Source organism: Electrophorus electricus, chromosome 21 (assembly GCF_041902795.1).
Source record: "Electrophorus electricus isolate QZ-2024a chromosome 21, ASM4190279v1, whole genome shotgun sequence".
NCBI classification, from domain to species: Eukaryota; Metazoa; Chordata; class Actinopteri; order Gymnotiformes; family Gymnotidae; genus Electrophorus; species Electrophorus electricus.
In genome coordinates, this window is record NC_137517.1 from 1,635,001 (window position 1) to 1,662,500 (window position 27,500).

The following is a 27,500-nucleotide window of genomic DNA, read 5'->3' on the forward strand; positions in this document are numbered from 1 at the left end:
ACCTGCCCCCTGACTCAGGTAACACACACACACACACACACACACATACACCTGCCCCCTGACTCAGGTAACACACACACACACACACACACACATACACCTGCCCCCTGACTCAGGTAACACACACACACACACACACACATACACCTGCCCCCTGACTCAGGTAACACACACACACACACACACACACATACACCTGCCCCCTGACTCAGGTAACACACACACACACACACACACACATACACCTGCCCCCTGACTCAGGTAACACACACACACACACACACACACATACACCTGCCCCCTGACTCAGGTAACACACACACACACACACACACATACACCTGCCCCCTGACTCAGGTAACACACACACACACACACACACATACACCTGCCCCCTGACTCAGGTAACACACACACACACACACACACATACACCTGCCCCCTGACTCAGGTAACACACACACACACATACACCTGCCCCCTGACTCAGGTAACACACACACACACACACACACATACACCTGCCCCCTGACTCAGGTAACACACACACACACACACACATACACCTGCCCCCTGACTCAGGTAACACACACACACACACACACACACACACACATACACCTGCCCCCTGACTCAGGTAACACACACACACACACACACACACATACACCTGCCCCCTGACTCAGGTAACACACACACACACACACACACACACCTGCCCCCTGACTCAGGTAACACACACACACACACACACACACATACACCTGCCCCCTGACTCAGGTAACACACACACACACACACACACACATACACCTGCCCCCTGACTCAGGTAACACACACACACACACACACATGCACCTGCCCCCTGACTCAGGTAACACACACACACACACACATACACCTGCCCCCTGACTCAGGTAACACACACACACACATACACCTGCCCCCTGACTCAGGTAACACACACACACACACACACACATACACCTGCCCCCTGACTCAGGTAACACACACACACACACACACATACACCTGCCCCCTGACTCAGGTAACACACACACACACACACACACACACACACATACACCTGCCCCCTGACTCAGGTAACACACACACACACACACACACACATACACCTGCCCCCTGACTCAGGTAACACACACACACACACACACATGCACCTGCCCCCTGACTCAGGTAACACACACACACACACACACACACATACACCTGCCCCCTGACTCAGGTAACACACACACACACACACACACACATACACCTGCCCCCTGACTCAGGTAACACACACACACACACACACATGCACCTGCCCCCTGACTCAGGTAACACACACACACACACACACACACATACACCTGCCCCCTGACTCAGGTAACACACACACACACACACACACACATACACCTGCCCCCTGACTCAGGTAACACACACACACACACACACACACATACACCTGCCCCCTGACTCAGGTAACACACACACACACACACACATACACCTGCCCCCTGACTCAGGTAACACACACACACACACACACACATACACCTGCCCCCTGACTCAGGTAACACACACACACACACACACATACACCTGCCCCCTGACTCAGGTAACACACACACACACACACACACATACACCTGCCCCCTGACTCAGGTAACACACACACACACATACACCTGCCCCCTGACTCAGGTAACACACACACACACATACACCTGCCCCCTGACTCAGGTAACACACACACACACATACACCTGCCCCCTGACTCAGGTAACACACACACACACACACACACATACACCTGCCCCCTGACTCAGGTAACACACACACACACACACACACATACACCTGCCCCCTGACTCAGGTAACACACACACACACACACACACATACATACACCTGCCCCCTGACTCAGGTAACACACACACACACACACACACACATACATACACCTGCCCCCTGACTCAGGTAACACACACACACACACACACACACACACACACATACACCTGCCCCCTGACTCAGGTAACACACACACACACACACACACACATGCACCTGCCCCCTGACTCAGGTAACACACACACACACACACACACACATACACCTGCCCCCTGACTCAGGTAACACACACACACACACACACACACATACACCTGCCCCCTGACTCAGGTAACACACACACACACACACACATGCACCTGCCCCCTGACTCAGGTAACACACACACACACACACACACATACACCTGCCCCCTGACTCAGGTAACACACACACACACACACACACATACACCTGCCCCCTGACTCAGGTAACACACACACACACACACACACATACATACACCTGCCCCCTGACTCAGGTAACACACACACACACACACACACATACATACACCTGCCCCCTGACTCAGGTAACACACACACACACACACACACATACATACACCTGCCCCCTGACTCAGGTAACACACACACACACACACACACACACACATACATACACCTGCCCCCTGACTCAGGTAACACACACACACACACACACACACACACACACACATACACCTGCCCCCTGACTCAGGTAACACACACACACACACACACACACATACACCTGCCCCCTGACTCAGGTAACACACACACACACACACACATACACCTGCCCCCTGACTCAGGTAACACACACACACACACACACACACACATACACCTGCCCCCTGACTCAGGTAACACACACACACACACACACACACACATACACCTGCCCCCTGACTCAGGTAACACACACACACACACACACACACACACATACACCTGCCCCCTGACTCAGGTAACACACACACACACACACACACACACATACACCTGCCCCCTGACTCAGGTAACACACACACAGACACACACACACACATACACCTGCCCCCTGACTCAGGTAACACACACACACACACACACACACACATACACCTGCCCCCTGACTCAGGTAACACACACACACACACACACACACACATACACCTGCCCCCTGACTCAGGTAACACACACACACACACACACACACATACACCTGCCCCCTGACTCAGGTAACACACACACACACACACACACACATACACCTGCCCCCTGACTCAGGTAACACACACACACACACACACACACATACACCTGCCCCCTGACTCAGGTAACACACACACACACACACACACACATACACCTGCCCCCTGACTCAGGTAACACACACACACACACACACACATACACCTGCCCCCTGACTCAGGTAACACACACACACACACACACATACACCTGCCCCCTGACTCAGGTAACACACACACACACACACACACACACACATACACCTGCCCCCTGACTCAGGTAACACACACACACACACACACATACACCTGCCCCCTGACTCAGGTAACACACACACACACACACACATACACCTGCCCCCTGACTCAGGTAACACACACACACACATACACCTGCCCCCTGACTCAGGTAACACACACACACACACACACACACACACACACACACACACACACACACACACACCTGCCCCCTGACTCAGGTAACACAGGTAACACACACACACATACACCTGCCCCCTGACACACACACGCCACAGCTCCACACTGCATACACACACACACGCCACATCTCCACACTGCATATACACACACACACACACACACACACCTGCCCCCTGACTCAGGTAAAACACACACACATACACCTGCCCCCTGACTCAGGTAAAACACACACACACACACCTGCCCCCTGAGTCGGGTAACACGCACCCCGTATGGTGTAAACATGTTGTGTGTCTGTGTTCTGGTGAGTGTGTCTTACAAGGACAATATTCGTCAATACAAACCTTCACTAGAGGCACTGTGGGTTTACAAGAACACTGTGCGTGTAAATCCCGCCTGGTTAAAGCTGGTTTTTAAAGAATACAATAGCTGTCAGGCTGAGTACTGACTGCCACAGTAGCTAGACAGTACAAGTGACAAAGGGGTCCGTGGCTACTTGGTTATTTCATGTTTACGTTTGTTGACTCGGACCAGTTTTGTGTGAGTTTGCGTATCCATGGAGACATGGAAGGGTCTCGTGCACATTCCCGCGCGCTCAGATCTGTCACTGAGGGGAGTCTGCCAGCGATGTTCCACGTGAGCTGAGTTTTCTGTATTTCTTTAGCAGGTACGTGTTTTTCTTTAATACAGCCTTTTAAAACCGTGTATTTACAAATAAGACGCAAGTAACGCTGACATGTAGCTGTGTGTGTGTATACAGAGAGAGACTATCAAGTGTATTTTTTATTTTAGCTAGCTACGTGAACTAGCTAAATGCTAACATTAGCCACAAGCTCACTTCAGGGCACTTTAGCTTTAAATGTCTTTTTTTTTTTTTTGGTTTGTTTTAAATGCTCAACAAGCAAGCAAGCCTTTATCAAGAATGACTGACTAAATTACGTTTCCGTTATTTCTAGCTGCTAGTGCTAGCTAGCTAAGCTACATAGCTAAGCCCAGGCTCTCCTTTATCTCACCTGTCCTTTATTTCAAGATTAAACAGCTCACTAGACCCCGTCTGATAAACGCTAGAGGCTAGCTATCTCCGTCATGCAGCATAAATAACTCCAAGGATGATAACATTAGCTAAGTATTCATTCTTGGTAAATGATTGTTGAATATTAAAACCAAAGTATTTAGTCGTGCTTGACGTGTCAGATTTATTTAATTTTTTGAAAACTGCCGACAGGTGTTTGGGTAACGGGTCAGAGGTATTGGGTGGCGTGTACCGAGGTGATGTCTGAGCTAAACGTACGGCTAATGTTAAACATTTAGACAATAGTAGCTAATGTCTAACGCGTAAACTCGTGTCTTAGGGTTTTTACTAGAGTGACAATTTATTTTTAAACAATTTAGCTTTTGTTGTCGAAATGCACATATATGTAAAATAACACCAAGCTGGTGGCTTACTCGTGCTTTATCAGGAAGGTCTGCCAGCATTAAAAGTGTAGGTAGTGTATTTTGATTGCTTGGTAGGATCACATTTTTGAAGATGCGTTAATGCTATTTTTTTCTGTTACAGCAACGTGATCAGAAGAAATTGAACCATGCGTGTAGGATCCCAGCAGCACATTGTAATTGAAGCAAGATACATTGAGTACAAAGGTGAGAATGTGGCTGTGTTAATAATCTTTTAAGTGTTTTAATTCAGCTGTCAACTCTAAATAACAGCTTTCTATAATTGTTGGCCAGTTGGTTTCAAAAGGAATTTTAAAATGAATTAAGTTAAGGAGGGATCGATTTTTATGTGCAAGTCAGTTTATTGTTAGTAGGATGAGGGGTGAATGCTTTGACAAAATATATCTAACCTATCTGAAAATTAAAAAATTTTATGACTTCTTTCAGGTCGTGATGTATTTGCAAAAGCAGACATTGGAAAAGGAAGGTTTATTCTTGAGTACAAAGGATGGCTAATCACAGGACAAGATGGCACATACATGTACAACTTTAAACACAATGGAGACATTGTTTGGTGAGCACTCAGATTTATTAAGTGTTTTGCTCTGATTTCATTGTAACTGTGAAGGTTAGATGATTTGCATGGTTATTGTTTGGTTTTTTTTTAATAGTTTTGTTATTTATATATTTCTTTGCTTAACAGCACTATTGATGAGGGGTCCATTTGGTGCTTGGTCAATAGCATTGTTGATCCCAATTTAAAAAATGGAGAAAAAAAAATTGTACTAAATGGTCCACCACACTTGTGTGTGTTTGCATTAAATGACATCGAGTGATGAGGAGATAACGTGTGATTACGGAGGAGACGACCTTACATGGCGCACCAGTCTTTCCAAGGTGACAACACAGTAGGTTTGTAAGTGTACTGATCAGATGGTCAGAATCCTTGGATCTTAGTTTGGTGATTTGGTGATTCAACTGCAGGTAACTGCCTGGCTTAGTCTGTGTTTTAAGACCAGGATAATCACCAAACTGGATGTCGGTGTCCCTCTACAATCTGGCTTGTCATTAGTGCTGTATTTAATCTCTTGCTGGGCTTATTGTGAGCTTTTTGAATTTTTTTTTAGTGTTGTTTTAAAGGTTTTTTAGTTGTCCTGGTCCTAGCAAGTCATCACTTGTACTAATTGTGTAGTGACTTCAGTGTTAATTTAACCCAAAAGGTGAGTGGCAAATATGTTATGTTAATCACAGTAGATGCTAATATACAGTATTCCTGTAACATGTTGCTCCAGTAAACTCTGGTCCACATCCAGAGGTAACTCTTGTAATAGCATTAAGTAGAAATTCACCTACTAAGTTAATAGTTAAACATAATGCTTACATTGTTCTATATCTATAAATCCACCAAGTAATTTGTGTATGAGCAGATCAGGCCCCACAGCTGGTTTGTAAGTACATGACTTGGTTTGTAAGAGCTGAATGTAAAATTGTTTAGAGTGTATTTGCAAACAATGCAGCATCAGATGTGGCTCATCAGATTTACTGAGAAGACCACATCAGATGAAACCACTTAGGACCCAAAGGAAAGAGAACTATGTGGACCTGTACCCAATTAAAAGCAACACACACAAGGACCAAAAATGACTGTTTTATCTGTAAAAAACAAAAACACACTCCAGACTTGTTCAACATTTAAAAGTAATTGCACGTAGAGAATCAGAAGTTGCCAAAGTCCTTTCCCTTCCCAAGGGTTCAAAAAGGTGGAAAATAGTGTCTGAAAAGCTTAGAAATAAGGGCAGTTTCCAGCATAATAGTGCTGTGCCATCTCAGGGAGTGAGAGAGGGAGCTCTTTAAGAGTGACACGGCATTCACAGTCTAAGGGCGACGCAAATAGAATATGTCTCAATCTGCTTTTCAGGTGACTTCAGCGATGTTGATGAGGGTTGTGAAAGCTCTTCAGACAGTATCTCTGGTACTTGTAGTTTACTAAGCAGTGGTATTTTAGTTCATTTAGGACCATTTATATCTTTAACCTTACAGTTAGGTTTCAGAAAGTATAGCAGTCTTCCAACATGCATAAGCCGGACACCCCTAATAAATTAGAAATGCTTATTTTTGGACAAAGGTTCAGCATCAGAGATCTTTCACAAATGTAAAAAGAAGTTTTAAACTATGAACCTGTATTTCTAAAGCCAATTCAACCTAAATATTGTTGGGAAAAGGGCTCTCTACTTATCACCTGTAGGCTATGGCATGTTTTTCATGTTCAATTTACCCAAATCCAATATGGTTACATAAGTATTCTTAATACAAGCAGCAGAAAAAAAACTATCCACTGACACATTGCATGCAAATCTGAAATGCATAACATTAATTTGGTTGCAACACCCATGGTTTTGATCTAATCAGTAATCTCTTACTAAGAATTTAGGTTGTTACACACAGCTTTTACAATCAAGGTCCTGTTGTCTACTCTGTATTTAATCAGCCAGTGAACGTTTATTTAATGGCAGTTGTTGGTCACTTTGTTTTACTCCTTATTTTAAAATGAGATGAATGTGTCCTGCAGTTTTGAAGTTGGCCATTACCTGAAAACTGCCAGTACAATGGGGGTATTATAAATTGCCGTCTGCTTTTCACCAGACTAGAAAGAAACCCCGAATACCCGAATAAAATTAACTAATAAAGCTTAATATATTATTAAATCACACATTTCCACAGATTAGTTGAATGTTAGTTTACCAAATCTGTTTCCACCTGTATGCTTAACTGTATGTTTGCTTGGTGGATTTATGCAAATTGGATATTATTTTTGAATCTTGAATACTCACTTAAAATGTGCATTGCAGTATTACCTTAATTTTCAACCTTTTAGGTTCCTTAAATACCCAGGATGTTGCCATATTTTTGAATAATAATAATTCTATGTTGCTCATATTTAGAACTTGTTTACACAGTCACGGAGTTGGTCAGATTTGACCATGCCACTTTTGCTTGTATCCTGTTACTGTTCTTTGGATGAATGTTATTTGGATAAAGTCTCTATGCGATGTCATTTGGTGTTAAACCAGCTTTCAAACAATAAATGTGTATTACAGGTTTATATGGATTATAAATTGGGTTTGAGATCACCTTTTGACTCTTATTTGTAGATGTTGAACCTGAGACTACAAAGATGAGCGCAGTGGTTCGGAGGCCACGGACAAAGAAGGAAGTCTTTGCTGTAATGAGATTTCAAACACTGTACAGAAGGCGGCTTCGCAACTGGAAATAAGAAATGCAGGAACGCAGAATATACTGTTCTAGAGGGGCGACTCATCCAAAACGTTCATCACTCTGTTGGAAACAAAGGATGCAATTATAGGAAGCACAGTTAATTACTGTGTATTTTTAAAAATATAGCTGGTTTATTTGAGTAAAATGCTACAGAGCCTTATCTGGACTGTTTTTGAAATATACAATAATGTACATTAATTTTCTTCTCTGTTAGAAGATTTGTATTTTTTAGTCTGAATGAAATGTCTTTAATCCTGTAAGGTTTTCCCCCATTATTTGTTAATTTGTTTGCAAGTTGTTGTTTTTTTTTAAAGTAAATTCTCAGATATTTAAGAGATTGTACATGAATGTTTGTTAGAGCATGCACTTTTTATAATGTTTAGGTTTTTCTGGATTCCATGTGTCAGATGTTCTTATGTGAATGTGTTGGCTATTCAGTTTTTTTAATTGTTAAAATGTTGATTTAATCTAGGTGTGAGAGGCTTTCCTCTCACTCATCTTGGTATTTTTAAGATTTTAAAATATTTTTCTACCATGTGCACAATTTTACAGTAAAGCCTTTCAACACCTACAATGTTTGCAATAAAACAAGCTCTGGGTTATCCTAATTTGTTATTGTCAGTCAAGTGAAACAGTTCATTCAATATTGCAGCTGCTAAAGCGGAGTGTCATAAGTTTAAAAAGAACTGTTTGAAAACAGTTTTTTAAAACTTTATATTTGTTTGAAAATGTTAGACTATACTTTTATGAAATCTGTTTTGAGTTCCTTGTTTGTTCTTTTATGATTATAGTCTCTTAAGAATCTTATGTGTCAGTTGATGTTTGTGTGTTGTATATATGGTTTGTGCTCATAAACCATGTGAGTCTTGTTTAGCTCTCCATTCTCAGGTATATGACATTTCTATGATAAAGTAAAAACTGATTTTAACTTGGCTGTATCTCAAGTGGGTTTAAAGGAATTTTTTTTGAGCAGTAGTATAAATGAAAAGTGGTGTCCCTGTAACCCAGGATTGAATCAGCTGTTCCCATGAACAACATTCACCTGGATGTGTGTGTGTGTGTGTGTGTGTGTGTGTGTGTGTGTGTGTGTGTGTGTGTGTGTGTCTCGCTCTCTCTCAGTACCGTGTGAACAGTCCCAGTGTAGCGCTGTGCTCTGTGAGGGAGCTCTGTGATTGGATGGAAAGTGAGAGCTGGGCGTGTCTTTCCCTGTCTTCGCTCCTCCCCTCTTCTGCCCCCTACCTCACACGGGTGGAGCTGAACCCGCTGCTATCCTGGTCTGCCCACATGACTACTCTGAGGGGGAGGAGTCAGCCTGCACTGCTTGTGGGCGTAGTGCAGGTCAGCTCCAGCAGGGCGACCCTGAGACTGGTGGACCAGACAGCAGCAGTGGACTGTGTGTGTGTGGAAGCCACCCAGGCAGGAGGCCAGCACACCGCCATCAACACAGCCTGGATAGGTACATGCACACCCACACATGAGTGCACATACAGTTTCACAAGGTTTTATTGTGTGACTTGCTGGTCCCCTTAGTGTGGGTGTCTCATGTGTGTTCTGGTGTGTTACAGGATGTCTCTCGTGTGTTCTGGTGTGTTACAGGATGTCTCGCGTGTGTTCTGGTGTGTTACAGGATGTCTCGCTTGTGTTCTGGTGTGTTACAGGCTGTCTCGCGTGTGTTCTGGTGTGTTACAGGCTGTCTCGTGTGTGTGCGTCAGTGTACGTTAGTAATGGAGAGGTTTCTGAAGACTGATTTTCCCTCCTGGAAACATCTGGACCAGCCTAAATACATCACACACAGACACTGCAGGTATACACATACATGCATACACAACATACACACTCATTACTATTCAGCTTATTCTAACTTTACCCATCTGTAATGGCTTGTAGGGTTTATATCCAGGTTTGTGTGTCTTGTAGGGTTTATATCCAGGTGTGTGTGTGTCTTGTGGGGTTTATATCCAGGTTTGTGTGTCTTGTAGGGTTTATATCCAGGTGTGTGTGTCTTGTAGGGTTTATATCCAGGTGTGTGTGTGTGTGTGTGTGTGTGTGTGTGTGTGTGTGTGTTGTAGTGTTTATATCCAGGTGTGTGTGTGTGTGTGTTGTAGGGTTCATATACAGGTGTGTGTGTGTGTGTGAGTGTGTTGTAGGGTTTATATCCAGGTGTGTGTGTGTTGTAGGGTTCATATACAGGTGTGTGTGTGTGTGTGTGTGTTGTAGGGTTTATATCCAGGTGTGTGTGTGTGTTGTAGGGTTTATATCCAGGTGTGTGTGTGTGTTGTAGGGTTCATATACAGGTGTGTATGTGTGTGTGTGTGTGTGTGTGTGTGTGTTGTAGGGTTTATATCCAGGTGTGTGTGTTGTAGGGTTCATATACAGGTGTGTGTGTGTGTGTGTGTGTTGTAGGTTTTATATCCAGGTGTGTGTGTGTGTGTGTTGTAGGTTTTATATCCAGGTGTGTGTGTGTGTGTGTGTGTGTTGTAGGGTTCATATACAGGTGTGTGTGTGTGTGTGTGTGTGTGTGTGTGTGAGTGTGTTGTAGGGTTTATATCCAGGTGTGTGTGTGTTGTAGGGTTCATATACAGGTGTGTGTGTGTGTGTGTGTGTTGTAGGGTTTATATCCAGGTGTGTGTGTGTGTTGTAGGGTTTATATCCAGGTGTGTGTGTGTGTTGTAGGGTTCATATACAGGTGTGTATGTGTGTGTGTGTGTGTGTGTTGTAGGGTTTATATCCAGGTGTGTGTGTTGTAGGGTTCATATACAGGTGTGTGTGTGTGTGTGTGTGTTGTAGGTTTTATATCCAGGTGTGTGTGTGTGTGTGTTGTAGGTTTTATATCCAGGTGTGTGTGTGTGTGTGTTGTAGGTTTTATATCCAGGTGTGTGTGTGTGTGTGTTGTAGGTTTTATATCCAGGTGTGTGTGTGTGTGTGTGTTGTAGGTTTTATATCCAGGTGTGTGTGTGTGTTGTAGGTTTTATATCCAGGTGTGTGTGTGTGTTGTAGGGTTTATATCCAGGTGTGTGTGTGTGTGTTGTAGGGTTTATATCCAGGTGTGTGTGTGTGTGTGTGTGTGTGTGTGTGTGTGTGTGTGTGTGTGTGTGTTGTAGGGTTTATATACAGGTGTGTGTGTGTGTTGTAGGGTTTATATCCAGGTGTGTGTGTGTGTGTTGTAGGGTTTATATCCAGGTGTGTGTGTGTGTGTTGTAGGGTTTATATACAGGTGTGTGTGTGTGTGTGTGTGTTGTAGGGTTTATATACAGGTGTGTGTGTGTGTGTGTGTTGTAGGGTTCATATCCAGGTGTGTGTGTTGTAGGGTTCATAACCAGGTGTGTGTGTTGTAGGGTTTATATCCAGGTGTGTGTGTGTTGTAGGGTTTATATCCAGGTGTGTGTGTGTGTGTTGTAGGGTTTATATCCAGGTGTGTGTGTGTTGTAGGGTTCATATACGTGTGTGTGTGTGTGTGTGTGTTGTAGGGTTCATATACGTGTGTGTGTGTGTGTGTGTGTGTGTGTGTGTGTGTATGTGTGTGTGTTGTAGGGTTTATATCCAGGTGTGTGTGGATGACCTGCACATCCTGAGTCCGACAGCTGCTATGACCGCTGTCCTCAGAGAGGGACAGAGAGGCGGGGAAGATCGGATGAAGGAAGGAGAGAGATCTTGTCCTCCTCCGCCTGACAGAAGGCCTGCAGCACAGCAGCGGAGAGGAGGAGCAGAGGGAGGGATGGAGAGATCTGAGGGTTCTGAGAGGGAGGAGTGCTATGTGCTCCCTCCTGTGAGGAGGAAGAGGAAGAGAGGGGTAGAGGAGACGAATGAGAGGCAAGCCAGCCGACCCAGAGACCTCGGTCACCATGGCAACGACCCAAGGGCAGCTGAGTCGTCGTCTGTGCCTTGTGACCCCTGCGTGTCATTGCTGTTCCGTCTGGATGCAAAACATGGCGTGGCCTTCAGGAACGTCCAGACGTCCAGTGAAGCGCAAGGACTTACGCTGAGCTTTGTTGCCAAGGCAACATGTCTGGGAAACGCACAGAGATGGGACGGGGACCCCAGAAACAGGCGGGTGGAGGAGAGAGAGATGGGTGGAGCAACAGAGGTGGCACTGCACTTATTACTATCCCGTGTTTGACACAGGGCATCCATGTCTACTGGTCCACTTATGCATGATGTGTGTGTGTGTGTGTGTGTGTGTGTGTGTGTGTGTGTGTGTGTGTTAGATAGAGTTGCAGTTTGTGGACTTGTGTGTCCGTTGGTTTCCTCTGCTGCAGTCTGGGTCAGTGTACAGACTCACCGCACTGCACACACAGGTAACAGCCCACACTCCCCTCCGCCACGGTCTCCTCTATCACACTCCCCTCCGCCACGGTCTCCTCTATCACACTCCCCTCCGCCACGGTCTCCTCTATCACACTCCCCTCTGCCACGGTTTTCTCTATCACACTCCCCTCTTCCACTGTCTCCTCTATCACACTCCCCTCTGCCACTGTTTCCTCTATCACACTCCCCTCTGCCACTGTCTCCTCTATCACACTCCCCTCTGCCACTGTTTCCTCTATCACACTCCCCTTCTCAGAGCTTCTCTAGTTCTGTTCTCAGGTTCAGGACTAAGAGGAGTGATGTTAGTACTTTACCCAACAGCCCAGAGTTTCTTGTGGAGTGATGACCTAGTGAACCCCACTTCTCTTTCTCTCTCTCTCACTCTCATTCTCTGTCACTCTATCTCTCATTCATTGTCTCTGTCTCAGGATGTGAGTGTGTTGTCTGGCAGTAGCGTTCCTGTAAGGGGCGGAGTTACTCTCCTTAGTAGCCCCTCCCTCCTCATGCAGCCTGAGTGGCGCATACACACTGTCACACCATCAATACCTACCGCACAGGTGAGACACACACATGCTATCACTTTTTACTGCACAGGTGAGACATACACACAGACAGATGGACAGACTCACATACACTCTCACTACTGTTTGATGAGAAACATCTTAAACACACACCACTCTGTGTCATCACACACACACACACACACTACTGTGTGATGTGGTCTTTCACACACACCACTCTGCTCTGTCATCTGTTTTGCTGTTCTTTAGCCAGAGGTTGGGGGAGTGATGTCTGTTTCCAGAGTTCTTTACTCCAGGTAAAATAGACACGTGTGTGCGTGCGTGCGCACACACACACACACACACACACAAACACACACCCCCTCAGCACGCACACACACACACTCCTTCCACACACACACCCTCCACACACACATACCCCTTCCACACATAGGTGTACACAGACACACGTACACGCACCCTCCACACACAGGTGCGCACACACACCTGCTCTCCAGACACACATACCCCTGCACACACAGGCGCACCCTCTCTCACACACACACACTGCTGATAAACAGGCTCTAACCATGGTCTCGTTGCTTCATCTTGTCATAGCTGTGCTTCTGATATTGTCTCCTTTTATGGAGTTATTTCAAAACGAATCACACTGCAGGAAGAGAAGGGCAGAGAACCTGCTGTCCAATCACTAATTGATATAAAAGGTATGACCCCACCCCATTTACTAGTGGAGTGATATTTAGCTGAAGCTCTTAATTGTTTACTGATCATGAGGTCTTCAGATCCATTACTATTTTAATCTGGAGTATCTTAACTAGGTGTGAACATGCTTTTGTTTCAAACCATTTTTGTGTGTGAAGGTGTATTAATTCCAGTGTTTCCTGCTCCACTTTCTGATGCTGTTTTAATCTGGATTATAGATGCGAGTGTGGAGTTGGATTTGCGCGTCCGTCTGACTGTGCAGGACGCTGAGGCTCCAGACCGGAGTGTGCAGGTCTATCTGGATCTGTCCCGCACACCCTACATACCTGCTCTCCTCCCTGGGGCCACAGTACAGCTACTGCACTTCCAGCGCAGAGTGTCCGTGTAAGTAACACACTGTCCTGTAACACACCGTGTCCTGACCGCTACAGGATGTTTCTCCAGGGTCCTGTAATACACCGTGTCCTGACCGCTACAGGAAGAGACTGCTGGGTCCTGTAACACACTATGTCCTGACCGTTACAGGGACTTTTAGTGCCTAAAGTAGCTTTTCAGAACATTTTTGTTTCTCTGTATGGTTTTGAAACGCCATTATTGTGCAGAACTACCTCTGTGTTCTGTGTTATTAATGTACTTACTTTTATTACTGTACTCAAAGTATAAAGGCAGTTTTGTTTTAGTTTAGTGCTATATGAAGTGTATCAGGGCATAATTGTGTGTGTGTGTGTGTGTGTGTGTGTGTGTGTGTGTGTGTGTGTGTGTGTGTGTGTGTTAGTGTGCGTAATGTATACTGCTGGTCTCTGCCCATAAGCTATGTGACGGTCACAGGTCTGGGGTGAGTATGTTTGATGTAACATCACACCTTTCTTTCTAAATCATTACTGTCACTGTTGGAAACACTGCTAGTCTTCATTATATTCTGTGTTTTAAAATAGATTCCTAATGACTTGAGTAATGTTTTAAAAACCATACATTCCATGTATTTTAAAAGGCATTTCATTTGTGTTGTTCATTGTTAATGTAAGTGTTGATAGTTTTTTATTTATACAGAAGTGAAGTGTATGTAATGCACATGCTTAGGCTGTCTATAGTGGAGTCTTTACCTTTACTGAGTCATCGTGTCTATAGTGGAGTCTTTACCCAAGTCATCGTGTCTATAGTGGAATCTTTACCTTGACCGAGACATCGTGTCTATAGTGGAGTCTTTACCCGAGTCCTCGTCTCTATAGTGGAGTCTTTACCTGAGTCATCATACCTTACATTTTTCTGAGTCATTGATTTTATTGTCTCTTTATTTGTCCATCTTTCTTAAGGTCTGTTAAGCCCCACCCTCCACCTCCCTTGGTTCATCTGGGGGTGTGGACACTGGCCAAAGCAGAGCAGAGCATTGTGGGTCAGATCACTGTCCATGTGGTGTGTGTCCTGTTTCTACGGCTGCAGTGGGTGTGTTCTTTTTGTGGGAGTGTCTTCAGACAGGTAATGATATCACACACATGGTCAAGAATTACTAGCTTGGTGCAATAAATCAGTTTTACCTCATACTGCTGAAGTTGTGTATTGTTACTCCTGTTACATACTGCTGAAGTTGTGTATTGTTACTCCTGTTACATAATGCTGAAGTTGTGTATTGTGTGTATATGGTTATAATCTGTATACAGTTCTCAGAATTCTATAAAGCTCATTTTAAACAATTTTTTTTAAAAAGAAGAAATTAAGTAGAGAATGACTGAGTTGGCTTTAAGATTGAGTAGATGAAAAGTTTGCTATGTTCAAGGGGACTAATCTGGACATGCGCGCACCCACACACGCACAGTTAAACCCAGGTAGTTTGTCTTCTGTACAGGCTACCTGCACTAGATCCTGCCCTCCGTGTGACTCAACCAGTGCTGTTTTCCAGGCAGAAGCGAAGTAAGAGTGTGTGTGTGTGTGTGTGTGTGTGTGTGTGTGTGTGTGTGTGTGTGTGTGTGTGTGTGATAACTTGTATACTCATGATTTTTATGAATGTTTTGAAGTTCTCTCTTTTTGCATGTGTTTGTAGAGTTGCTGTAGAAGATGGTACCGGTGAGGCGCAGGTCTGGTTTTCCACGGAAACAGTTGCTAAGCTCCTTCTACTGGCAGTGCCTGAGTGGGAGGGGCTACAGCGTCACATCAGGTCCAAAGGTCATCTGAGAGTGTACGCGCGTGCTCGTAGCATGGTGGGTCATCTTCACACTGCTCTACTGCCCCTGACTCCACCACGCAGTACAGCTCAGTGTTCTCACAGTGCCACACCTTCCGAAGTGGTTCTGGGGTGGTCCTACGCATTCTAGAGCGGTCTGGGGTGGTCCTACGCATTCTAGAGCGGTCTGGGGTGGTCCTACGCATTCTAGAGCGGTTCTGGGGTGGTCCTGCGCATTCTAGAGCGGTTCTGGGGTGGTCCTGCGCATTCTAGAGCGGTTCTGGGGTGGTCCTGCGCATTCTAGGGTGTGAATGGTTGCTGGGCAGGTTTGATTCAGGGCTGGTTCTTCTGTTTTAACTCCCTGCCATCATCACTCCTGTGCCTTATGTCACACTGGCTTTACATCAACTTTAACTTTTATAGCTGAACTATGTGTGCATGCAGGCATCATGTGTGTCTGTGTGTGTGTGTGTTTGCTCAGGTGTGTGTTCTGAACCCAGATGATCCTCTTAATGCAGTTCCTCTGGTGTAATTACACTGTATGTGTGTGTGCACGAGCACACTTGTTTACTCAGGTGTGTAATATTGACTTTGATGTACCTCCGCTGTATTAACTCTGTGTGTGTGTGTGTGTGTGTAGGTGTGCGATACGAACCCTGATGATCCTGTGGTACAGTACCTCTGCTGTCTCTGTTCAAGCAGCACTGTCTGTCGCCAGGTTACCCTCACCTGCAAACTACGTTCACACAAGCCAGGTAACACTAACACGCACGCGCGCACGCTACAAACTGCTCATATAAGCTTTGTAACACGTCAAATACAAACTGGTTGAAAGCTGTCCTTTGCAAACCAAATAATTGTGTGTGTGTGTGTGTGTGTGTGTTCATTCTAGAAAAAGCCCAGCTGAGGAACATGTGCAGAGGAGACAGAGAGTTCATCACTAAGTTTCCACACCCTCTACAGCTAAAATGCACTGACCTACACACACACACACACTCTACACAGTGACACACCTTCTACAGCTTAAGTGCTCTGACTTACACACTACACACACATACTCTAGGCTAGTGCACACACGCTCTGCTCCACACACACTAGAACACATTGTCTCATGGTGAGGAATTGAGACGGATCAAGAACGAACATGCGTGAAAGAGTGAATGTTGATTAGAGTGACGCACGGTGGCATAGAGGTGACTGTGATTGTGTGTGATGTAAACTTCTCTCAAGGACTGAAAAATTGTCATACCCTGCTTGTCTGAGTACTTGTATATTTGCACGTTGACTGTAATTTCATGTTTTTCTTGTAATAATGTTGATTATTTCTCGTTGTTTGCATGAATGCTAAGGTGCCATTTTCAGTCGCATTTTAGACCCCCTGAAATGTGTTCATGCTGCCATAGTTCACTGCAGCCCACCTCCTGACCAATCACAAACTGGGAAAATACCCAAGGGGTGGGGTTAGTGTGTACATGAGCAGTTAATGGGTGGGGTTTGTTACAAGGGCATAGATAGAGGACATGGTAGATAGTCACATGTTGAGTGCTGTTCCTGAGAAAGTGAGTACCCTTTTAACACCATAACTGTCTAGTAACTATTGACTTCTGTTTTATTGCTTTCTAAGTGTTTTGAAAGTCTGACGTCTAGCTGCTGGGCACAGCTTGTGTGAGGCCAGAATGATTGTGATTGACACGTTTGGGCTTGGGCTTTAATGGGGGTATTGGGGAGGGTGCCCTTTGGTTTGAGAACTTGGATTTAAAGGTTGCTTTGTTTCATTTTTGTGTTCTTCTCTTTTGTGTCTGTTTTCTTCATATTTGATTTTTTATTTATGTATTTTTAAAAATGTTTTTAGTTTGCATGAGTATCGCAAAACAGTATTTTTTTTAATTGACTCATTTAATTCCATTAAAACAGTGTCCAACAATGAAATCAAAAATTAAATTAAGGGAATTCTTTAAAATAATGGTTGTGCTGATGTGGTCTGTTATCTAGGACTGGTGCCTGTATTGGAGGCCGGGGGAAAGGTTAGAGTTCAGTTCAGTAGTTAAGAGTTTAATTGAATTAAATTTAATGTTAATAGATTTGGAAACACCAACATTTTGGTCCCCACAAGTACCCTGAGTGTCTGGATCATGTGCATATTAGCGCTCCTTTGTGTGTGTGTGTGTGTGTGTGTGTGTGTGTGTGTTTGCTGAGATGACTGGTCTATGTCCTTGGTTGTGTGCGTGTTTGTGAGAGATCAATACCTGTGTTGAACGTCTGTGGCTGTGTGCACATTACACAACTACCCCACAACTACTGTCACATTCAGCGTACAGTGTGCTACTGCCCTCTCATTATTGCTGTTGATATCAGAACGCATTTATGTTTTAAAAAACAATCATCTTCATGATGAGAGCTGTAATGGGGCATTTCATAGGGCTGGGGTGGATGGGGCAAATCTGTATCATTATGGTTTTGTGGAGCAGGAAGAGCTCTGACTCTGCGGAAAATTTATCATGAGAGGAAAGGCTTTAGCAGGAAAAACTGCTAACAGTTTAGCTCTTAGTCAAGGGTGAGGTGAGATTAACATTTGGGCATAATTATTCTGCTGTCTGTATAAGTGGAAATAAAATTCAGGTTATTTATATAGCCATATCCCTCTTTATTTATCCACACCCTTCTTTTGTGTGTAAGCACATGTGTCCAGACCCTTTCCAGGAGTGTACTGTACACTTTAGTGTTCTACTGCGCTAAAACACCTGCTCTAACACACCTGGCGTGTTCAGGTGTGCCAGAGTAGGGAGGAAACTAAACTATGCAGTGTAGGGAGAATAGAGAACTATCTTAAGAATTAAGTAAGTCAGTTAAAGAAATCTGCACATGCAGCTTGATTGGCAGACATTTATGTACACGATTACGATGTCAGGACTGCACAGTGAACACAGTCTAAACAGTTACTAGAGGGAGTGTCTGTGAGAGAGGGAGAAGGCTGTTGGATTTGTCTTAAAGGGCTAAGGCTTATTCATACATCCATAATGGTTTTTAAAACTGTTTTGTGTATGTCATTTTGTTTAAAGAAAGTTAATTTAGTCTAACAGACGACATACAAAACGCGGCATACAAAATCGCTCCTCCAATCAGAGCCATTCATTTTTGGATTCAAGCAATCATTACAAAGTAATCTGGAGGAACATATGACCACTGAGTTGAAACGGCTTTCTCCAAATATGCAAATACACGTATAAACACACAGGCAAATAAACTGATGCAGCATTTGAACTAATGAATGTATGTGTATGTGTGTAACATGAATGGGGAGGTGTAGTTTCAATACATGTGTTATTTGGTGTAGTACGGTTGTTACCCTTGTGTGTGTGTGTGTGTGTGTGTGTGTGTGTGTGTGTGTGTGTGTGTGTGAGGTGTCTATCTGCTCCAAAATAATAATATAAAATAGTTGCAGGGTGTGGTGGTTTGTCCTTATCTCTGTCTTTCCCCCGTCTTGCGTCTCCTGGTGTGGAGAGATAGACAAGGGCGTGGTGTCGTCAGCTCTGACTGGAGTAGTGAGTAAGAGACGGTGGTGGTGTCGTCAGCTCTGACTGGAGTAGTGAGTAAGAGACGGTGGTGGTGTCGTCAGCTCTGACTGGAGTAGTGAGTAAGAGACGGTGATGGTGTCGTCAGCTCTGACTGGAGTAGTGAGTAAGAGACGGTGGTGGTGTCGTCAGCTCTGACTGGAGTAGTGAGTAAGAGACGGTGATGGTGTCGTCAGCTCTGACTGGAGTAGTGAGTAAGAGACGGTGATGGTGTCGTCAGCTCTGACTGGAGTAGTGAGTAAGAGACGATGGTGGTGTCGTCAGCTCTGACTGGAGTAGTGAGTAAGAGACGGTGGTGGTTTCGTCAGCTCTGACTGGAGTAGTGAGTAAGAGACGGTGATGGTGTCGTCAGCTCTGACTGGAGTAGTGAGTAAGAGACGATGGTGGTGTCGTCAGCTCTGACTGGAGTAGTGAATAAGAGACGATGGTGGTTTCGTCAGCTCTGACTGGAGTAGTGAGTAAGAGACGGTGATGGTGTCGTCAGCTCTGACTGGAGTAGTGAGTAAGAGACGATGGTGGTGTCGTCAGCTCTGACTGGAGTAGTGAGTAAGAGACGATGGTGGTGTCGTCAGCTCTGACTGGAGTAGTGAGTAAGAGACGGTGGTGGTGTCGTCAGCTCTGACTGGAGTAGTGAGTAAGAGACGATGGTGTCGTCAGCTCTGACTGGAGTAGTGAGTAAGAGACGATGGTGTCGTCAGCTCTGACTGGAGTAGTGAGTAAGAGATGGCGATGGTGTCATCAGCTCTGACTGGAGTAGTGAGTAAGAGACGATGGTGGTTTTCTCAGCTCTGACTGGAGTAGTGAGTAAGAGACGATGGTGGTGTCATCAGCTCTGACTGGAGTAGTGAGTAAGAGACGGTGATGGTGTCATCAGCTCTGACTGGAGTAGTGAGTAAGAGACGGTGATGGTGTCATCAGCTCTGACTGGAGTAGTGAGTAAGAGACGGTGATGGTGTCATCAGCTCTGACTGGAGTAGTGAGTAAGAGACAGTGATGGTGTCATCAGCTCTGACTGGAGTAGTGAGTAAGAGATGATGGTGGTGTCATCAGCTCTGACTGGAGTAGTGAGTAAGAGATGGTGGTGTCGTCAACTCTGACTGGAATAGGGCGTGAGAGATGGTGATCTGACTGGAGTACCCTCACTGCTTATATTGCCCCAGAGACAACGCAGGTCTATCGATCCAGCAATACGCAACTTGGGAATTCCTGATTGGACCCAAACAAGAACCTTTGGGCGTTTATCATCAGTGAGTAAATACTGGGCACTGTGAAGACAAGCATGTTGACTCCTGGTCATGGTTCATTCACATTTAGCGGACTGGTAGCGTTATGTGATTACTTTCAAACCCTCTGGCACAAGCAAAGTACTTACGTAGTGATTTATTTAGGCAGTGTGTGCTGTGTTTGTAGGAAGCGCCGTACCTCCTCTCTGGTAGTACAGTGGCACAGGGAGATGATGCCAAAGGTGCAGGTTTAGTGTACTGAATCTCCACAGATTAATGGCATGTGTGGACTGTATTACATTAGTAGAATTAGTACATGTGTTTGACTGTAGTTATGATGATTATGTAATAATTAGAGTACAAATGCTTTTCAAGAGCAAAGTGATTGTAACTGACACGCTTTGTAGTAGATTCCATAACAAAAATTTGTCGAAGTACTTAAACTGTACAGTGTAGGGTTAGTCCAGGTGTGCTGGAGCAGTAGAACACTAAACTGTACAGTCCAGGGTTAGTCCAAGTGTGTTGGAGCAGTAGAACACTAAACTGTACAGTGCAGGGTTAGTCCAGGTGTGTTGGAGCAGTAGAACACTAAACTGTACAGTGCAGGGTTAGTCCAGGTGTGTTGGAGCAGTAGAACACTAAACTGTACAGTGCAGGGTTAGTCCAGGTGTGTTGGAGCAGTAGAACACTAAACTGTACAATGCAGGGTTAGTCCAGATGTGTTGGAGCAGCAGAACACTAAACTGTACAATGCAGGGTTAGTCCAGGTGTGTTGGAGCAGTAGAACACTAAACTGTACAGTGCAGGTTTAGTCCAGCTGTGTTGGAGCAGTAGAACACTAAACTACAGTGCAGGGTTAGTCCAGGTGTGTTGGAGCAGTTGAACACTAAACTGTACAGTGCAGGGTTAGTCCAGGTGTGTTGGAGAAGCAGAACACTAAATTATACAGTGCAGGGTTAGTCCAGATGTTTTGGTGATGGTTCAGTACTGAGTTGGGTTGTGGGGGTTAGGGTTTGTTCAGTAAATTGTCATGGTCTTTGTCCTGCAGGTGGAGCAGACAGATGGGTGATCGTCTGTGGAAGATGCTAACTGGGGTGAGAACAGTAGAACAGGCAGTACACGTAAGACAGGCAGTACTTGTAGAGCAGTCAGTACATGTAGAGCAGTCAGCACGTGTAGAACAGGCAGTACACGTAGGACAGTCAGTACATGTAGGACATTCAGCACGTATGGAACAGTAAAACAGTGCATGTAGAACTGGAAGTACATGTAGAACAGGCAGTACATGTAGGACATTCAGCACATATAGAACAGTAAAACAGTGCGTGTAGATCTGGAAGTATGTGTAGAGCAGTCAGTAGGTGTAGAGCAGTCAGTACGTGTAGAGCAGAACTGTCAGTACATACAGAAAAGTCAGTATGTGTAGTATAGTAAAACAGTATATGTGGAACAGTCAGTACATGTAGAATAGCAGCTGCTTCACTAACCTCTAGAGGTGGGTACACACTTGGCATGCGTTTGACACCTTCAGAGATTACACAGTTCTTGTATATATTGAACAAACTAGGAGCAAAGTTTGTGTTTGGCCTTCTGCACATTCTAACAGCAACAATAAACAACCCGAGCTCAAATCTGTCTCACTGACAGTCTCAAACTCCCTCAGACTACAGTAGGCGGAGCCCAAGCAGAAGAGGGGGTGGAGGAAGGGGGAGGAGCCCGAGACACCATAACTCGTGTGGAGATGAAGCTCGTCCAACCAGGATCAGAATCAGGGTCAGAGGCGGGCCTTAGTAATGACATCGCAGCATTGGTGCTACGGCGGCAGTTTGACCGTAGGAAGGCGGTAGGATACCTGACGCTGATCGGCCTACTGATATTTACCACTGGTACTTAGACACACACGCACACCAGCACAAAGCTTGTACTTCTGAGAGCCTGCAACAGAAGGTCAGCAAAGCATGTTGTGGGTTGAGTAGTTGTAAAAGTGATCACTAGAAACACTGTCCCACTGCTGTAGGGCACAGGGAGACTGAACACTTACCCTTAGGGCACTCTGCACATGTCCAATTCCTGATATTGTCGTTCGTTTCCTTGGCAGCGTTCCTCCTGGGCTACGTGTCATTCCGCAGAATGTGCCATTTCTGCAGTGAGGAGGGGGAGCTGGTGCCGATGTATGACACAGCTGGACAAGACCATTCCTCAGGGGGGAGCATTATGTATTTGGGGGAGCTGAAGGAAATGCTGAAGAAATACCTGAAAGAAGAGAAGATAGAGAATACAGTTCGGTCAGAGCTTATGTGTACACACACACACACAAACACACACTCATACATACACACATACACACACACACTCTCTCACACTCACACACACACACACACACACACAGTGGAAAGTAAATGTTCAAGCATGAGGACTTGACTGAAGTGTGTTGGAGGCAGTGAAGATCTGTAATGTTGTGCATTATGATGTGTGTGAGTTTAGTGTGTAGTTTATTCTTAAATGTCATATTTTAACTCAGGAGAATGAGCAGGATGCCCCATCCTCCGGGGTCTTCAGAAGGATATGCTTTAGCCAGTGAGATTCTGCACAACTTCCAGAAACTCCACATGGACCACATCTGGGCCGATTCACACTATGCCACCCTGCAGTTCCCATCCAGGTCTCTGTGTGTGTGTGTGTGTGTGTGTGTGTGTGTGTGTGTGTGTGTGTGTGTGTGTGTGTGTGTCACTGTGGAATACTCTTACTAGCTTGTGGTGTGGGTGTGTGTGGGCTTTAGGACCCAGAGGAATGCCCTATGGATGGTGGATGCAGAAGGGGTGGAGCTAGAGGAGATTTCATTAGACAGTGCTGATTACTGTGCATACAGCGCTATGGGAACAGCCACGGTAACCATGGCAACACCCCAGAAACTGCTTTACTGCAGCATTCATCACACATTACAAAACATCAAGTGTTTAGTGACATGAGTGTGTCTGTATTTATTATGCAGTTTCTGGAATATATAATGCTTTGTAGTGTCCACCGTAATTATGTATCCTTACTCATAAGTAGCTACTGCCACATACAGAACACCTTATAAAGCACATGCAAAGGACTTCATAAAGTCAGGTTTATTAAGCATTATAGCATTGTTTTAATGCACTGTAGCAGGTTCTGATCTTGAGCATTATGACGTGTGATGCATAATAACTTTCTAAACTTACCCTTGGCCATTTATAATAAAAGCTGATGTGTTAGAAGGAATTCTGCATGTAACTACTAATGATTAACAGGCTTGTGGTAGGCATTGTAAAGCATCATATATGTAATATAACACATTATAAATTATTGTGCATATGCTTATAGCATTATAGTGCATATGCATACAGAATTCATAGGAAATATTAGCTGTTCTCTTAGTGTGTATGTGTGTATGTTCCAACATGTGTTTGTGTGTTCTGTCTTCAGTGTTTGGGTTTCTTTGGTGTGTGTGTATGATGTGTGTTTGTGTTGTGTACTCTGTATGTGTGTGAATTTATATAGGGTGGTGTGGTCTACGTGTGTTTATACTGTGTGAAAGAGAATGGGTGTGGTTGTGTGTGTGTTTATATAGGGCAATGTAGTCTACATGTGTATAGTTTTGAGTGTGTGTGTGTGTGTGTGTTTATAGGGCAGTATAGTATATAGTGTGTGTGTGTGTGTTTATAGGGCAGTGTAGTCTTCGTTTGAGTATATAGTGTGTGTGTGCTTATAGGGCGGTGTAGTCTACGTGTCAGTATATTTTGTGTGTGTGTGTGTGTGTGTGTTTATAGGGCAGTGTAGTATATAGTGTGTGTGTGTGTGTGTTTATAGGGCAGTGTAGTCTATGTGTGAGTATATAGTGTTTGTGTGTGCGTGTGTGCTTATAGGGCAGTGTAGTCTATGTGTCAGTATATAGTGTGTGTGTGTGTGTGTGTGTGTGTGTGTGTTTATATAGGGCAATGTAGTCTACATGTGTATAGTTTTGAGTGTGTGTGTGTGTGTGTTTATAGGGCGGTGTAGTCTACGTGTGAGTATATAGTGTGTGTGTGTGTGTGTGTGTGTGTGTGTTCATAGGGTGGTGTAGTATACATGTGTGTATGTGTTTATAGGGCGGTGTAGTATACGTGAGTATATAGTGTGTGTTTATAGGGTGGTGTAGTATACATGTGAGTATACAGTCTGTGTGTGTGTGTGTGTGTTTATAGGGCGGTGTAGTATACGTGTGAGTATATTGTGTGTGTGTGTGTGTTTGTGTTTATAGGGTGGCGTAGTCTACGTGTGAGTATATAGTGTGTGTGTGTGTGTGTGTTTATAGGGCGGTGTAGTCTACGTGTGAGTATATAGTGTGTGTGTGTGTGTGTGTGTATGTGTGTGTGTTTATAGGGCGGTGTAGTCTACGTGTCAGTATATAGTGTGTGTGTGTGTGTGTTTATAGGGCAGTGTAGTATATAGTGTGTGTGTGTTTATAGGGCAGTGTAGTCTATGTGTGAGTATATAGTGTTTGTGTGTGCGTGTGTGCTTATAGGGCAGTGTAGTCTATGTGTCAGTATATAGTGTGTGTGTATGTGTTTATATAGGGCAATGTAGTCTACATGTGTATAGTTTTGAGTGTGTGTGTGTGTGTGTTTATAGGGCAGTATAGTATATAGTGTGTGTGTACGTGTGTGCTTATAGGGCAGTGTAGTCTATGTGTCAGTATATAGTGTGTGTGTGTGTGTGTGTGTGTGTGTTTATATAGGGCAATGTAGTCTATGTGTATAGTTTTGAGTGTGTGTGTGTGTTTATAGGGCAGTGTAGTATATAGTGTGTGTGTGTTTATAGGGCAGTGTAGTCTATGTGAGTATATAGTGTTTGTGTGTGCGTGTGTGCTTATAGGGCAGTGTAGTCTATGTGTCAGTATATAGTGTGTGTGTGTGTGTGTGTGTGTTTATATAGGGCAATGTAGTCTACATGTGTATAGTTTTGAGTGTGTGTGTGTGTGTGTTTATAGGGCAGTATAGTATATAGTGTGTGTGCGTGTGTGCTTATAGGGCAGTGTAGTCTATGTGTCAGTATATAGTGTGTGTGTGTGTGTGTGTTTATATAGGGCAATGTAGTCTATATGTGTATAGTTTTGAGTGTGTGTGTGTGTGTTTATAGGGCAGTATAGTATATAGTGTGTGTGTGTGTCTGTTTATAGGGCAGTGTAGTCTACGTTTGAGTATATAGTGTGTGTGTGTGTGTGTGCTTATATGGCAGTGTAGTCTACGTGTCAGTATATAGTGTGTGTGTGTGTGTGTGTGTGTTTATGGGGTGGTGTAGTCTACGTGTGAGTATATAGTGTGTGTATGTTTATAGGGCGGTGTAGTATACGTGTGAGTATATAGTGTGTGTGTGTGTGTGTGTGTGTGTGTGTGTGTTTATGGGGTGGTGTAGTCTATGTGTGAGTATATAGTGTGTGTGTGTGTGTGTGTGTGTGTGTGTGTGTTTATAGGGTGGTGTAGTCTATGTGTGAGTATATAGTGTGTGTGTGTGTTTATAGGGCGGTGTAATCTACATGTGTGTGTGTGTTCATAGGGCGGTGTAGTCTACGTGTGAGTATATAGTGTGTGTGTGTGTGTGTGTGTGTGTGTGTGTGTTTATAGGGCGGTGTAGTCTACATGTGAGTATATAGTGTGTGTGTGTGTGTTTATAGGGTGGTGTAGTATACATGTGTATGTGTTTATAGGGTGGTGTAGTATACGTGAGTATATAGTGTGTGTGTGTGTTTGTTTATAGAGCGGTGTAGTATACGTGTAAGTATATCGTGTGTGTGTGTGTGTTTTTAGGGTGGTGTAGTATACATGTGAGTATACAGTCTGTGTGTGTGTGTGTGTGTGTGTGTTTATAGGGCGGTGTAGTATACGTGTGAGTATATTGTGTGTGTGTTTGTGTTTATAGGGTGGCGTAGTCTACGTGTGAGTATATAGTGTGTGTGTGTGTGTGTGTGTGTGTGTTTATACGGCGGTGTAGTCTACGTGTGAGTATATATTGTGTGTGTGTGTGTGTTTATAGGGCGGTGTAGTCTACGTGTGAGTATATAGTGTGTGTGTGTGTGTTTATAGGGCGGTGTAGTCTACGTGTGAGTATATGTGTGTGTGTTTGTGTTTATAGGGCAGTGTAGTCTACGTGTGAGTAGTGTTTGTGTGTGTGTGTTTATAGGGTGGTGTAGTCTACATGTGAGTATATAGTGTGTGTGTGTTTATAGGGTGGTGTAGTATACATGTGTGTATGTGTTTATAGGGCGGTGTAGTATACGTGTGAGTATATAGTGTGTGTGTGTGTGTGTGTGTTTTAGGGCGGTGTAGTATGCGTGTGAGTATATCGTGTGTGTGTGTGTGTGTTTATAGGGCGGTGTAGTCTACGTGTGAGTATATAGTGTGTGTGTGTGTGTGTGTGTTTATAGGGCGGTGTAGTCTATGTGTGAGTATATAGTGTGTGTTTATAGGGCGGTGTAGTCTACGTGTGAGTATATGTGTGGGTGTGTGCATTTATAGGGAGGTGTAGTATACATGTGTGTATGTGTTTATAGGGCGGTGTAGTATACGTGTGAGTATATAGTGTGTGTGTGTGTGTGTGTGTGTGTGTGTGTGTGTGTTTTAGGGCGGTGTAGTATGCGTGTGAGTATATCGTGTGTGTGTGTGTGTGTGTTTATAGGGCGGTGTAGTCTACGTGTGAGTATATATGTGTGTGTGTGTGTGTGTGTGTGTTTGTTTATAGGGCGGTGTAGTC

At 44.4% G+C, this 27,500-nt stretch overlaps 2 protein-coding genes across 8 annotated transcripts in view; both read left to right on the forward strand.

Annotated features, from left to right (window-relative positions):
* ctc1 (CTS telomere maintenance complex component 1) overlaps window positions 1-17,915 on the forward strand; it is a 25,879-nt gene extending 7,964 nt beyond the window's left edge. For 2 of the 4 annotated variants that reach the window (XM_081704678.1, XM_035521677.2), the window contains exons 8-21: window positions 9,386-9,722; window positions 9,956-10,070; window positions 11,798-12,350; window positions 12,472-12,561; window positions 13,000-13,128; window positions 13,342-13,388; window positions 13,690-13,796; window positions 14,013-14,178; window positions 14,570-14,629; window positions 15,108-15,270; window positions 15,638-15,702; window positions 15,833-15,989; window positions 16,593-16,707; window positions 16,845-17,579. In XM_081704678.1, coding sequence (XP_081560804.1) covers window positions 9,386-9,722; window positions 9,956-10,070; window positions 11,798-12,350; window positions 12,472-12,561; window positions 13,000-13,128; window positions 13,342-13,388; window positions 13,690-13,796; window positions 14,013-14,178; window positions 14,570-14,629; window positions 15,108-15,270; window positions 15,638-15,702; window positions 15,833-15,989; window positions 16,593-16,707; window positions 16,845-16,960 — 2,220 coding nt within the window. In that variant the 3' untranslated portion in view covers window positions 16,961-17,579. Of the gene's footprint in view, window positions 1-9,385; window positions 9,723-9,955; window positions 10,071-11,797; window positions 12,351-12,471; window positions 12,562-12,999; window positions 13,129-13,341; window positions 13,389-13,689; window positions 13,797-14,012; window positions 14,179-14,569; window positions 14,630-15,107; window positions 15,271-15,637; window positions 15,703-15,832; window positions 15,990-16,592; window positions 16,708-16,844 lie in introns of all 4 variants that reach the window. The other 2 variants (XM_081704677.1, XM_035521676.2) reach the window with 2 other exon arrangements.
* The window catches only part of tfr2 (transferrin receptor 2), a 21,448-nt gene continuing 10,924 nt past the window's right edge, over window positions 16,977-27,500 (forward strand). The window contains exons 1-7 of one of the 4 annotated variants that reach the window (XM_081704680.1): window positions 17,469-17,511; window positions 21,796-21,841; window positions 22,411-22,633; window positions 22,846-23,032; window positions 23,269-23,409; window positions 23,527-23,635; window positions 24,273-24,287. In XM_081704680.1, coding sequence (XP_081560806.1) covers window positions 21,809-21,841; window positions 22,411-22,633; window positions 22,846-23,032; window positions 23,269-23,409; window positions 23,527-23,635; window positions 24,273-24,287 — 708 coding nt within the window. In that variant the 5' untranslated portion in view covers window positions 17,469-17,511; window positions 21,796-21,808. Of the gene's footprint in view, window positions 17,512-18,054; window positions 20,772-21,795; window positions 21,842-22,410; window positions 22,634-22,845; window positions 23,033-23,268; window positions 23,410-23,526; window positions 23,636-24,272; window positions 24,288-27,500 lie in introns of those variants that run through there. The other 3 variants (XM_081704679.1, XM_081704681.1, XM_027032986.3) reach the window with 3 other exon arrangements.